This window comes from Mastigoproctus giganteus, chromosome 8 (genome assembly GCF_048544385.1).
Source record: "Mastigoproctus giganteus isolate SK-2022 chromosome 8, ASM4854438v1, whole genome shotgun sequence".
NCBI classification, from domain to species: domain Eukaryota; kingdom Metazoa; phylum Arthropoda; class Arachnida; order Uropygi; family Thelyphonidae; genus Mastigoproctus; species Mastigoproctus giganteus.
This window is the reverse complement of record NC_143582.1, coordinates 16,149,154-16,164,638: the sequence shown is the minus strand read 5'-3', so window position 1 is coordinate 16,164,638 and position 15,485 is coordinate 16,149,154. Positions and strand designations below refer to the sequence as shown.

The window sequence follows — 15,485 nt, the reverse complement described above, 5'->3', positions numbered from 1 at the left end:
CTTTTCTGCCAAGACTTCCGGCCCCGCCACGGGGAGGCAGGAGCGGCGCCTGGTGTGATCAAGCGTAGAGTATTAAGTGTTAGTAAAAGAAGTATGAAAAATAAAGAAAGGTAGCTTTTCTTTCTTGCTCTGTACAAGTACTTTTTGTGATAGTAGCTAATATGAAAATTAAATTTCTTAAGGACAGGAACTTAATATAACTTTAAATCGCTTTTAGATTAATCACTTTTTAAGCACAGAGAAAACGCTCGATCACATTCGCTTGGCACCCGGGGCCGCTTTTTATGGAGTGAGCAAGCTCAAAGCTGATGGCATTCCTCTACACATGAGGGGATATAAATTCAAATTGAGGAAGGAGAGTTGCACGATAATGTGCAGAAGTTTGCCTTCAGCTAGTGGGTAGTTGACTGTTGGAATAAACTTCCATCTGTTGTGGAAGTGGGTAGTTTGAATAAATTCAAGGAAAAACTAGACAAACTAATGGACAGGTGATGCAGGGAGGTTTTTTTTGCTGATGTATAAACTTGCTTTCTTGCATCATATGCCACTATTAATACCAATACTAAATTGGGTTAGATTGATATCCAGATGGAACTGGGCAAGTTTTTGTTTTTTAAGGCTGTTATGTTAAACTATGAAAAATTTTACAGATGTTTGTAATAACAGCTTAATGTAAAGGGATATTTTAAGCATTAAAGTTCTTTTCTTTATCTATGATTTTCTATTTAGAAATGTACCTCCTCAAAGAAAGCTAATGGCAAAGAGGAAAACTCAGAGAAATCTGCTAAGGTTAAATTTATGTCTTAAGAATTGTAGAGATTTATGTTATTATTAGCACACACGTTCTCACTGCTTTTTAAATCACTTGTAAACTCTTTTTAACAATATTATTATTATTAGCCAAATTATGCAAGGAAGCCTGAGAATCACCAAGAAAGAGGATGATGATATCCAGCTCAGGACCCTGGGTTTGCCAAGCCCATGCTATGTTGTAAGAGTTAACATTTTTTGTATCTATTATGCTTATTACATAAACACATATGTTGTGAATTCAGGTTAAGTCTAGCATAAGCAGTATTTTTCCCCTTTTAATCTTATGCACCATTGATAACTGATATCGCACAGAACTTGTTTCTTTTAGACAGGAATTACAAAAATAAATAAAATAATAATGCAAATTTTTTTCAAATTTTAATTTGAAAGATTAGATTTTAGAAAGATTGTAATTTGCAAATTAGATAGAGAATCTTACAATGTACCAATAACTTGCGAATTTCTTCTTAGATGCAAAATTTATCTTATAAATTCTGATTGTACTAATTTAGCTAAAATCAGTACACAACAGCATTTTTCTTCAGTATTCAACAAAACGAAGACTAGGCTCTTATAGAATTAATATCATTTTATTATCATTAAGAAATCCCGATTACAAATTTAAAATTGGTCCTGTTTCATTAACTGTAATCATTTACAAGTAATAACAATCTAAACTTTTCGATAAGGAAATTAACGGATTACGAACAAAAGAGAATATGAAAGGTGTACGTCTAGATTATGAAGTTAAGCCTAACATAATAGAAAGACAAAAACTTCTAAAATATTATCATAATCGATATAATTTATTGCATTATGTATCACAAGCTATTATATTTATAAATCGTACGTAAATAAACAAGTTTCTAAAATAAACTAACCTTATTTGTCACGATTTAACAAAAAAAAATCTTTTGTTCACAATAGAACTTAGTAGCAATCTCAGTCACTTGAAACGTTAAGTTCAAATGCGCGACGATATTTTAAACATTGCTCTTCTCTAATATGATTGGCTACTCAATAACACATAATATCATTTAACATTTTTAAATTTCATTTACTGTTTTATATTTTATTTATAAATATATTATAAAATATAATGTTACTCATACAAAATGAAATTGAAATTTTTGGAAAAAATTTTACTTTTGAAATGTTATTTTTTTCATTGACGATTGTTCTCAACAGATGACACCACTGCAAACGCGCATTGCTAGAGTAGAAATGAAAACGAAACGTTTCTATGGTATGGCTGTATACATAAGTGAGGAGTGGAGGGTTGTGGGGTTTAGAGCAAAAATGTTGCTTAGTATGTAAGGTGCCTATATACACGCTAATTTGTTTACTATAAAATTGTTGTTTTTAATTTAAGTCTTAACTGTAGTAAATATTCTGTTGAAGCTTTGTTAGCATATTACCCCTGTTAGTTCACGTGTTATGTGCTTATTTGATTAAGAAAGATTTAAATTCTTCATTATTTACTCCAATTATGGATTACGCCAGATAAATGAGAAGACTATACGATACAAGAGCATCACATAGGATAATAGAACTTGGAAATGAGACTTTCGGAAAGCGGCATGCTAAATTCAGCAGCAGAATTTACCGGGAGTTTTTCTGGAAACATTACATATTATCCCACGACTCCTAATGTGACAGCTACAATGGAGCTGGCTTACTTCGATGGAAGTTTGTTCACTAACTCAACACCAGTGGTTAGAGATCAATGGTTCTGTGCTTCTAGATGGCTCCCAGTCAACCACATTTTATTTCAGATGGCTAATACATTTCTCTTCCTATCGTATTTGGCGCCGACAGGGATTCACGGACTTCTTTATCTACGATCATGTTTGATGTTAGGGTCTTTATTTTTTGCTCTCTGGGGTTGGCTTGTTCTTTGTTCCTTAGATACTTTAACGTGGAATGCAATATTTACAGTAATTAATTTAGTGCATGTTAGTGTTATTTTATATATGTTGCGACCTGTGAAGTTCACTCGTGAAATTGAAATGGTATACAGCGATCTCTTTAAGCCATTGCATGTTTCGAGACATCAGTTCAAGCAAGTTTTGGACTGTATGAAGGGTATACAGACACTGAAGCCCAGGGAACCTTACTCAATTGAGAAAATTACAAGGGTGGACAGGCTGTCTTTAGTGCTATCAGGAAGGTAAGATTTATTAAGAATTGATTTTTATTCATCGTAATTTAGAAGTGGTGTGCTCCATAAAGTGCTGTGAAATTCCTTACAGAAAAAATACTCCTGTGCTGAAAAGTTACTGAGTTACAGCCTTTCCCCAGAATTTAATATCATCTGTCGTATTAATAGATTTATTTAGATGTTATCGGGATGTGCTTAGGTTAAGTTAGAAAACATTCGGATTATAATTGCGGGAATTAGTTATATCTGGAATTTATGAAATTCCCTTTAATCCATTTAAACTGGTTAACTTGACAGTCGCATCATCTACCCAATTATTATTATTATTTTTAAATTTATATATCTTTTCACTAGAAATTTGATACTTTTCTTCATTACATCCCCATCGCATTAAGAATTATTTTTGCATCTTAATTTTGTTTTTCGTTATTGTTTTGACCCCCCCCGGCTCTTTTTTTTTCATTTCGGCTATTCGAATACATTTTATCTTACCATTTAACCACACATGAAATAAGATGATGTCAAAATTTTGTTTTCCCTTTATTCAGGACTTAGCAGTGGTATCTGGGTGCACGGTTGGTTTTGTTCCCCCTCTTTTATTATAACTGTCATACCATGAGGATCTCTTTCCAGGTCCTAGCCCGGGTACGTCGCATCCAACACAGCGCACCCCGTTTGCACAGCCCTAACTGTAAATTAGCGTTGCAGACCTAAAAAGTAATAACAGTTCTGAAAAGTGAATTACCATAATCAAGTCGTTCTCTTGACATACTCTCAAGAGAAGTTTTTAATGGATAATACAAATTAAGAATATTAGTTGTTACCAAGTGCATCTGAAAATGCACGTTCTCATACGTTTTGTTTGGAATGTTGTGTATAGCATATGATAATAAACTTGAGATATTTTAATACTGAGTTTCTGTGAATTGATATTCTTTGAAATGGCTGTAGATGTATTAGGTTTTCTGTATCCGAAAAATGTGGACTTTTTAATCGAAAATAGATTATAACATTTCCAATATCTTTATAGATTAAAAAATTGTCCCTAGTAAAGGGAAAGAAATTTAACATTCGTAATATTGTTGAGGAAACCAAATAAGGCCTTTTTTTTTTTTTTTTTTTGGCTGATGCTGTATTAGCTTGCTTTCTTGCATCATTTGTCACTGATAATACTAATAACCTCCAATTGGTACATTAATGTAACTTAATTTGATTTAGTGCTGAAAATAAGATAGAACAACTGAACTTATATAACAATTATACACTACCCCACCAATTTATTAGAGAATTGTGCATTCTGACATCTGCACACTTCCCATTGTAGGCAAATAACCTAGCACATAATAGGCTATTTTATGTAGTAAAAATGCATGTAAGAAGAGCTCAGTACCTCAGTGAGGTCATTAAAGATGTACTCTGAGAAAATCAGGTGATCTCAATGACCCGGTGAGAGGTGTGATCATAGGTATTCATGCTGTGGGAGTATCACTACCATCATTAGACTTTTGCAGTATCTAGGATTTTCAATCAGCAGTTACTGTAGTGGGGAGAGGAGACCAGCAAAGAGAGGAAAAGCTCAGATGGAAAGAAATACTCCACAACTGAAGCAATACGTCTGCCTCACTACGTACATAAAAATTGGAAAGAAATATTGCACCAAAATCTTCAACACTGGACATCAAGAATTCATTTCCACCAGCAGTGGAAATTTGATGATGGTATATCAAGCTTAATGTCCAAGTTTGCAGACGATACAAAGGTTGGCAGGGTTGTCAAGGACACTACTGACACTATGCTGCTGCAACAGGATCTGGAAAGGTTGAGCAAATGGGCTGAGAGGTGGCAAATGAAGTTTAACATTGACAAATGTAAAGTACTACACATGGGGAAACAGCAACCCCAGAGCAACGTATCAACTCTGTGGTACTACACTGACAGTGGTAGAGAATGAAAGGGACTTCGGGGTGGTTGTGCAGGCAGATATGAAGTTCTCTGAGCAGTGCAGATGGGCTGCAAGAGTAGCTCATGGAGTATTGTCAATGATATACAGGAATTTTTCCAGCAGGGATAAGGAGGTGATTATTCCATTGTATAAGGCAATGGTCAGGCCACACCTAGAGTACTGTATACAGGTCTGGAGGCCTCATTTCAAGAAGGATGTAGAGCTGCTGGAACGAGTACAGAGAAGGGCAACAAGATCAGTGAATGGAACAAAGGGGTGCTCTTACGAAGAAAGGCTTAAGTTTTGCGAATTACAGTGTCTGGAAACTAGGCACCAGCGAGGTGATCTGATAGAGGTGTATAAAGCCTTGAATGGTTTAAGCATGCTCAATGCTGATGGGATTCTTCCTCTAGCTCAGAAAAATCACCTGAGAGGGCATAAATTCAAATTGAGGAACGACAGATGTAGGATAGACGTGCGGAAATTTGCCTTTAGCCAGCGGGTGGTTGGTTGGTGGAACACACTTCCATCCCTTGTCGTGGAGGTTGATAGCCTAAATAAGTTTAAGGCTCAGCTGGACAGGTATTTTGAACGAACAGGGGTGAAGTGGAAGTGGGTTTTTTTTTTTTTTTTTTTGGCTGATGCTGCATAAGCTTGCTTTCTTGCATCAAATGCCTCTACTAATGCTAATGTACAAGCAGGGAACAGTGGCCAGCCAATCCTCTCACGAGTAAGTGTACCAGACAAAGCAGTTGTCCTCCATGACAGTTGAGTGGTTTTGACACTTGTTTGGAGAGGTTTTAGTTTTGAGTCCTGTTATAGACTGGAGAAATTTCTAAAGGCCTCTTCAGTTGAGCTCTAGTTAGCCAATGTGAGACAGAGGGAATAGGTTTTCCCACATAAGTTATTTTTCAGTCTGCACAATGTGCAAATCAGTCCACAAACACACACATGTATAGTCATAATACAAAGTGGTGCAATGTGGCCTAAGTTGATGATACACCAAAAACCCAATGACAAATCTATTTACAGTTGAGTTGATGATAACAGTGGTGGGAGCATTGGAAATGTAATGTGGTCAGATAAATTATGGTTTGCAGAAGGGATGGTATTCCATCACGCATCTGTCACTGCTATGAACCCTGATGGTATTTGTCTGACTCGTGGAAACTTTTTTTGCGGTACATCCCCAGTTGCTTATTATTCTTAAGGACTCTGCTTGTCCCATAATGCTTACATTTGTTCCGAGCCACAGCCTATACTGTGAATTGTGCAGCAATGGTATGCAAATTATTCCAGAAATATGCAACATCTGTTACTGCTTCACAGTCACCAGACATGAATTCCATTGGCAGTTTGTGGGCTCATATGGAATGATACACTTGAGATTAGATCTGCTAGTTGCTGAGGCCAATAATGGAATGATATTCACCAGGAATACTTGGGCATACTTAGTCAAATTTCTGCCAGGTAACAGGGCCACTGCAGTTGTCACTGAAAGTGTACCCATATACTTTTAGGTACGTTGTCTAATATTTTGGTTGAGTAGTGTATATAATAATATGGAGATTTTTTTTTTTTTTGTGTGTTATAAATTATATGAACATAATTGTTTTAATTTGCCTCATTGTGTTTACTGAAGCGTTGAAAACTCAGAATAAAGAAATGTAGTGGTGAAACTACCACCATGGGATTTGTTGGAGGGGAACATGATGAGCTGGTTTGGTATGGTTATTAAAGATCACATGGGACCTTTAATAACTATATTAAAGCACAGAAACTGGTGGAAGTTGAGGATTTATAGTTTCACCTAATGAAATAACTAAAGAACTGAAAATGACTTCACTTCTTCACATATGAGTGTTTATATAGATATGATACCCTTATTGGAAATAACTACTGGAATTTCTATATGAAAGATATATATGTTTGTTTATTTATTTATTATTATATATATATATATATATATTTTTTTTTTTTTTTTTTTTTTTGAAAAATTAAGCTAACAGAAAACAGTTGTTGATTAAGGAATTACCATAATGTTATTACAATCCAGTCCAATTATTGGTAATATATACGTAATAAGATTTGTATTCTTTGTGAGGAAAGTTGATAATTTGTGATTGCAAGCAACATTTAAAAAAAAAAAAAAAATGTCAAAATCAATTTCTCACACAGGTGAGCAACTACGTCCTAGTATATATGGCCTTGACTGCATTTAGAGTATAAGTTATTTCCAAAATGTTAAACTTTACATATGGCAGTATTAAAACATTACTGCCATATCTCTGAACTTCTATTAAGCCCATCCAAATCATTCTAAAGTAGATCAGCCTGGCTTGCCTTTATATCATTACAAATTTCAACATCATACCCTTTATCTGTATTGTTCAGAAGCTTAGAAACAAGAGTTGCCTTAACACCAAACATGTTAAAGAAAGTTTGCAAGTGTTATTAGATTCAAGGCCTGTAGCAGATGATTGAGCTATTATTCTGATGACTCGAATGTTATCAGGCTTTGAGCCTGCACACTATCTTTTAAAGGGGGAGTTCTTTGATACAGTACTGTTATAGAAACTTGTGCACTAAATCATCAGTTGTAAGATTCTTAAATTATGCATTTTTTGGACCCATTTGAGTGATGCACCTCCCACATTACAGAATTTTTAGCACAGCAATTATGTCTCCATTCACCAATACAGAACCTCCCCTCAGGTTCAACTTTTGGAAGGACATTGTATAACTCTGTTTAAGATCCTAAGCCATTTGTCCATCACGTTATAAGCCCAGTATATTGGTGGTAATATATCTACCACAGGTACTTTACAAAGTATTCTTATATAGCTAGGTTTACCAGCTATTTATAATGCAATTTTCAGATGGGTTTGCAGGGACGATCATTACACTGAATGAAATAAATCAAACTGTATAAAGAGAAAAAAAAAAAAAAAAACTAAGGGAAATTTTTTTTTGTCTCTTAGATTTTTAACGTTACGAGTTTTTAAAATATCAAATTCATGGAATAATTTGGTTTGGCTTCTTGTACCTGATAATGATATTTCCTGACACTTCATTAAAAATGACCCTTTATATCACATCACATATATTTTGCCATATAAGATAAAGACATTTAATGGAATTTTAGCAATTCAGTGGGTAAGAAATTTCTTTGCAATACTGTGTGATGTGATCACTGTTTTTGGTGACTTCTTCCCAGAAGTCACCAAACTTCATCTTCTCCATCATTTATAATTAATGTTCCTAGAACAATATGCATTGTTATAACCAGTAATGTCAGGGATTAAGGCCATATCAGTTGTTGTCTATAACAATGCATATGATGCCAAAGGAGAGGACAAAACTGAAAAGAGTAGATCTTTTAATGACTACATATGTATGCATTGTTCCAGCAGGATCTATTGCTGTTAATAAACTCAAGCCCCAAGTTAAATATGATACTTTTTAATAGGATGGAGCTATTCATTTGAAGTAGTGCTTTTTTTGTTGTTGTTGTTTAACACACACACACACTTTGGTTTATTGGTTTATACACCTAGAATATTGCCGACCGGGCTAGCCGGGTGGGTAAAGTGCCTGCCTGGCAACCCAAAGGTTGCAGGTTCGAATCCCGCCTCGGGCTTGGATCAGAGTACTGCAAAAACCTTGGAAGGTGCATTATGGCCACAGAAGCCGATGCGCCAACAACTACCAAAAAAAAAAAACCTAGAATATCAGAAAGACATGCCCTGCCTTTGATAAATATGCTGTGTTATTAGTTTATTGATACTAAACTGAATTTCCATTCTGATCTTGAATCCCTTTGCAGATGCAAGTTGGTAAAGAAAACATTTGTCAAGATGGTTGGATGCATGAATATATCTTATTTGTTTCTTTTATGTTATTGACTAGGATTACCAGACATTCTTGGATTTGACTACCTGTATATGGAATATCCCAAACTTTAGACTGTTTTATGCGAAAGGTGATTCAGCAGAGCTGCAAATCATCATGTACTTGAGGCTACTTTTCCAATTCAGTATTTTGCACATCAAATAGCTAGCTTTCTTAAAATGGTCAACAGTGACATATTACCACTATTACAGTAATATGTGAGTGGTTAATTTGGTTATGGCAAATGTGACTTAGAAACACAAAAACTTTTTGTTCAACTCATTGCCCTACTATTACGTGGATTTAAATACCCATTTTGTTTTTTAAGCTAGTGGGCAGATTTACCTTTTAGAGAAAACATTATATTGCCAAAAATTGTTTCAGATTTTAAATAAAGAGCTGATTAAACTTTTTGTGATATCATAACCTTTTTTATGTTATTTGTTGGAAAGTAGTGCAAATGCCTCTGCAACTTGTTGTGAAGATAGTTTGTTCTGCTGTCAGCCTTTAGACCATTGCAGTACCTAACTACTATACTTTTGCTGCTGGCCTTTCTGACTGTGGTATCGACAGAGGATTGAGTCAATCTGGAAAGGACAGAAACATTTTTGGGTTTCATTCTCACTTTTTCTAGTTTTTCTCTATCAAATTGGAAAAAAAAGTTCTAAAAGTAGGGTGACTTTCCTTCCAAGTGGTGGTGGGGGGGGGGGGTCACATGAGAGGACAGGATATTCCTTCTAAATCCATATATTTTTGATAATTTTTTAATAATTGATTAATTTAATAATTATTATTATTTAATTCTTGTTCCTGGAAATATAGAATGGTATATGTATATTTTCCATATTCTTTATTATGTTGATGTAGTTGAACAGGCAAATATGATAGCCCTATCTTTTACCCAACTAATGCCTAGTAATTTGGGAGGTAGGGTGTAAGGGCTGAGGTAAGAAAACCGTACGGAAGGATGTGATAAATGCGAAGCATTCGTGTGAAATATTTTTGAAAACAAGTAGTATTTGTAGTTGGTTCATATTTAGTTTTCAGATTTTTTTGCGATTTCTAGCTTCCTATCTCCCCATTCTCCCTTTATAATAATAATTATAAGGGTTTGGAGTATCCTTATGCTGGCTACTTGTAGATAAGTTTTATATATATCACAAATGCTTTTGGCTATGACTTAGACAAGTGGTAAGGAGTGTGAGTGTAGTGGCACGTGCTCTTTGAGTGGACCGGGGTTCAAGCCCACGACTACTAAATACGATAAATGTTTGCACTGACATTGGGTGAAGGAAACGCCGAAATAAAACCAAGAGCATCAGGCCTGGCCAGCCGGCTTGTAAAAATTCTGCTGGACATGTCAATATGGTGGAACGACAAGCATTCCATCCATGTCGTTGACCCCTAACTGGGACAAACAGTGTGCATATTTTTTTTTTTTTTTTTTTTTTCATATCATGAATGCTTTTTTTTCTATGTACTTAGATGTCTTCATCTCATAAATTAAAAATGCATGTCACAGCTATTATTTATTCAGTCATCCAATTTGTATTGCCTATTTATTATGCGCTGCATCATTTGCCTCTTAATTGTATATTGTCCCCGACTGGCTGAAGTACCTAACATTGTCTAGGGAAATTTTAATATTCTGTGACATACTCATAATGTGACAAACTGGGGAGCTAAGTAAACAGCTCTTAGCCTTTATAGTTCCTGATAAGTGACCCGTTTACTTTATTTTAACATATATTTTTTGTTCTTTTTATTTTTATGGATCCCTTTAGTTTATTATTATCTACTACAGGGAAAACCTCAGTGTAAAGGATTCTATGGGATAAAGCCTGTCTGCTAAATCCAGTTGTCTATATCTAAATCCATTTGTTTATAGACTGTATATATTTCTCAAAAGAAATACCTATAGTCTCTGAAGTTGCCAGAATGTTTTTAAAAAAATAATAAAAACATTTAAACGTTGCAAAATATATTTTACTGCACTTATTGTCTGGAGCAGAAGAGCTTAATTTTGCTTTGTTGTATAGTAGTGGCATTAGAAACTCTGACTACTCATTTAAGGTCTGAAGAGTTCTCATGTTCTTTCACCAGAGATTCAGATGACTGTCTACATTTGATACACACCTAGCAGACTGATAAAAGAGATGGTGAGGAAAATCCTGGCACTTTGCTTTATTATTAAAAATATTTTAATCAATGGTAGATTCCAGCAGACAGACAATTGCGTTACTTGATCCGATATGGACGAAAAAAGCTTGGGTTCAAAGGACACTGCTGTTATTTCTGAAATTTGTTAGATTGCAGTCCATTAAAGTTAGTTTACTGTGTTGTAATCTAAAAGTCAAATTCGCAAGTCTTAATTATAAATTAGGACTCGTAAATTTGACTGTTAGATCACAGTTATAAAAAATATTTTTTTAGCCCAGTGACAGGCTCCCTAAATTACTCGAGTCATTTCAAATAACATATAAATTATTCCCAATTTAAACTTTCTTGCAAGTTTTTTCTTTTTTTGTTGAAATCTTGTGGCATTACTTGTTTACTATCTGCTGTAGTAATCCATCAATGGGATTGCTAAAGAAATTAACTTTGGGGGCAAAATTTTGGATCCAGTTATAGCCTTGATCCTTTGCTCGTGAATGAGGAACCAACATAAAGTTTGGTTGCACAGACACCTATGAGGTCCAATAGCTATATTAGATTGACATGTAGTCTCCAAAATACTCAACTATTTTCCCACCAGTGCAGACCTTTTATTTAATCTATACTTGTTATCTCTCTTACATATATTTTACCAGTTTTATTACTCTACCTTGTTTTCACAGGTGGTGGGGGTAATAAAAATTTTACCAGTCACTAAAACATGTACTTACTGTAATGCATCCTGCAGTTAATTTTCATAGCCAGGTGGGCAGGAGCAGCAGTGCATAGCACACGCTTCTTGATTAGACCGGGGTTTGTGCCCATAAACCACCAAATATGGAGGATGCGGAAAGGTCAGGGAATGACCACCGCATATCCCCGGAGCAATATGGCCTTAGTTGCTAATGCTCCTAAAAACCAAATAATAATAATAGCAGTTAATTTGCCTTGGGGGCCACTGAAATCAATGACTTCTCTATTTCCAACATGTATTTTAGTCGTGTTTAATTTTAGGGTCTTCTTGAAATAAAGTTATGTATTTATAGTACATTTTCCATCGTGTTGTATTTTATGTAAGTAAATAACAGTCTCGTATGATTATAGGCTTGACTATAGTGCAGTGGTTCCCAATCTTTTGTCACTCAAGTCACACTTTAAGTTAAAAGACGAATATTAACGGCACACCGAAATAGTGATTGCCATCGAACTCAACGGAATTGTTCCTAATCTTGCGGCATACTTGAAAAGGGTAAGGGTACACCAGTTGGGATCCACTGCTATAGTGTGATTCGTAAACAATCTGCCAGTGTAAGACAGTTAAGAAATTAAATATAAGACCCGAAGGTTTACTGGTCAGTCTTCCCTCAGCATGAATTGTTGAGGAGGCTTCCATCCTGCAGTGGGTTGATAATGGCTGAACTTTACCTTTTTCCTTCAAAAAAGAATACCACATGATTAAAGATGTTAGAGTGGATACAAATTCCAAAATTTGAAGCATTCACAAGATAAGCAGGTACGATTACTTTTGAGTTCTCAGATAATATAGGTTAGTAGTTGTTTATATTCACAATTTCTGCTCAGCCCATTTTATGACTAGTGAAAGCTAAGTTAGGTTGGAAATTTTTCCTTATCTTCTGGAATGAAAAGTTGCAAAGAGTGAATATAGTGTAGGTGGGTAGTTTGAATAAATTTAAGGGAAGTTTGGACAAATTATCAGAAGTGATAGGGAAATTTTTTTTTTTTAAGTGCTGTATAAGCTTTACTTCTCTGCAAATGGATATGAATGATTAAAATATCTAAATATTTTCATATGAAGATCAGTTCAAGAAACAAAAGTTATATAACAGTAATATTTTATATATGGCGCCTCTGTAGCCAGGTGGGAAGGAGTAGCAGTGCGTAGCATACGCTTCTTGATTATACCGGGGTTCGAGCCTGTCACTACAAAATACAGAGGATGCGGAAAGGTCAAGGGAATGGCCACCGGATATTCCCGGAGCAATATGGCCTTAGTTGCTAATGCTCCTAAAAACCAAATAACAAACAAACATTTTATATATATTATTTATTGCCTAAATAAATACAAGAAATAAAACTAATATACACTAAAGGTAAAAGGTAAACTGCAGCCATTACCAATCTGCTGCTGGATGGAAGCCTCCTCAATGGTTCACGTTGAGGGAAATGGACCATAATCTGTCACTCTGATCCAGTGTGGGTTGGCAGATCGACCGTATTTAGCAGTCGGGCTTGAACCCCAGTCTACTCAAAGAGGGTGCCTCTGTAGCCAGGTGGGCAGGAGCAGCAGTGTGTAGCACACGCTTCTTGATTAGACCGGGGTTCAAGCCCGTGACCACCAAATATGGAGGATGCGGAAAGGTCAGGGAATGACCACCGCATATCCCCGGAGCAATATGGCCTTAGTTGCTAATGCTCGTAAAAACCAAATAACAACAACAACATACTCAAAGAGCATGTGCTACTGCACTCCTGCTCCTGACCACTTGGCTACAGAGGCCAATATGCACTATACAGTAACAAATATCAGCCATGGCTAGGGAGGTTCATAATTCAAAAATAAACAAATTTATTTACACCTAACAGTCACAAATTAGATGTTAATTTTAGTTTCAGTTGCTCTACCCTTAGACCAGGTTGCCGGATCTAGTAGCAGTTCATTTGCAGCATTCAAAAAGAAATTATCTATTTTCTAAATATAACTCAAAACAGGAACCATATTGGATGTAGATCTTAGTCCAGCAATATGAATTTTTCATGCTGTGAACTGAAGATAGGGAAATGAATGTCTGAATTTGCAGATGATAAAGGTTATCAGGGTGGTTAATGTCTCAGGAATTAAGGCATACTACTGCAGCATGTTCTAGAAAAATTAGGCAGATATGTTGAGCAGTCTCAACTGAGATTTATCATTGATAAATGCAAAGTATTGTATATAGGTAGGAAATCCCAAAATAACATACCATTTGGGTGGTACTACACTCACTGTGATGGAGAACAAAAAAGAGCTAGGGGTAATTGTACAGTTTAACATGAAGTTCTCTGAGCAGTGCAGACAGGCTGCTAGGACTGCTCGTGGGATTCTGTCAATGGTATACAGGTATTTTGCCAGTAGGGATAAGGAGGTGATTATCCTGTTGTCCAAGGCAATGGTAAACCACATCCCAAATACTGGATATGGATCTGGAGACATCATTTTTGGAAGGATGTGGATCTGTTGGAACAGAAGATTAGTCAAGAATACAAAAGGATATTCTTGCAAAGAAAGATATCAGTTCTAGAAATTAGACACCTGTGAGGAGACACTAATTGAAGTATTTAAGACTTTGAATTGATTAAGTTCACTAAATGCCGATGGCATCATTGCTCTTTATTGGACAGCACACATGCGGGGACATAAATTTATAGAGAAAGGATGGTTGCAGGAGAGATGTATGAAAATTTTTTTTCAGCCAGAGAGTGATTGTTGAAACAAACTTTTATCTGGTGTGGTGGAAGTGGGTAGTCTGAATAAATTAAGAAAGGATTAGAGAAATCGTTAGAGGGGATATACTGATGAGATTTTTTTTTATTTATTTATTTACTTTTTTTATCTATCTATCTTGTGAACTCCTCTGATCTTATGTGGTCATCCCAGAGTATAAACTGAAAATTTATATATTTCATTTTATTTTTGTTTGACTGATGCTGTATCAGCTTGTATCATTTGCTGATACTAATACTAAATCAATCAACTTGATTATTTAAATGCTTCATTAGCCAGTCAAAAAAATTTTAAATTAAATTATAGTCTAGTCTTAATTTTGTGTTGAACTAATACTGAATTAATTTTAAGCTGCATTCATAATTATTGCCTGCAAAACACAGAGAGGAAGCTTCAGCTTATAATTTAACCATTTTAGACATTGCCAAAATATGAAAGAACTCAAATAACATGATTGGGATGATGACTATGAATATTACTTGCGTTGGCAATTTATCATTCCAGTTTTTTATAAATTAATCAGGTCAGCTGCAAAACACATGAAATAGTCGATTGTGAGAGTATCGCTAATGTAAGTAATAGGACAATTTTCACAGCATAATTTGAAATCCAATACCAGAATTATACTTCAAAGAATTAACTAACTGCTGCAGCTTTCCTTTAATACCTTCACAATATTAGGGGGTAATCAATAGAAGGCAGGCTGGATTTTATCACCTTATTCAACCTTTCAGTTCAATACATACACACATACATTAAACTTGTTATCAGAAAACATATCTTTCAGTATTAACACAAGCCAAAGAGGTATAAAGTTGACATTCCTCTGACCTATCCTGTTATAAATATTGATAATCTCAATATTATTATTTTATTAATAAGGTACAATTTGGTGTCTGTTTATTACTTATGAAAAAGTACAAAATTCAAATATGGTACAATTTGGCCCTACACCTTTGATAGTCATTTTATACAGGCTTGAACTATTGCTAACATCTAAATGTAGGATTACAGCACAGATC

At 35.1% G+C, this 15,485-nt stretch overlaps 2 protein-coding genes across 2 annotated transcripts in view; one reads left to right on the top strand and one right to left on the bottom strand.

The window, feature by feature from the left end:
* LOC150081294 (importin subunit alpha-1-like) overlaps nucleotides 1–1,778 on the bottom strand; it is a 104,117-nt gene extending 102,339 nt beyond the window's left edge. The window contains exon 1 of the mRNA XM_090379618.1: nucleotides 1,695–1,778. The gene's annotated coding sequence lies outside the window, so the exon portion shown is untranslated. The remainder of the gene's footprint in view (nucleotides 1–1,694) is intronic.
* Nucleotides 1,779–2,274: 496 nt separating this feature from the next.
* Nucleotides 2,275–15,485, top strand: part of LOC150081293 (popeye domain-containing protein 3-like) — a 127,985-nt gene continuing 114,774 nt past the window's right edge. Inside the window, exon 1 of the mRNA XM_090379207.1 lies at nucleotides 2,275–2,983. Coding sequence (XP_090235333.1) covers nucleotides 2,373–2,983 — 611 coding nt within the window. The 5' untranslated portion in view covers nucleotides 2,275–2,372. The remainder of the gene's footprint in view (nucleotides 2,984–15,485) is intronic.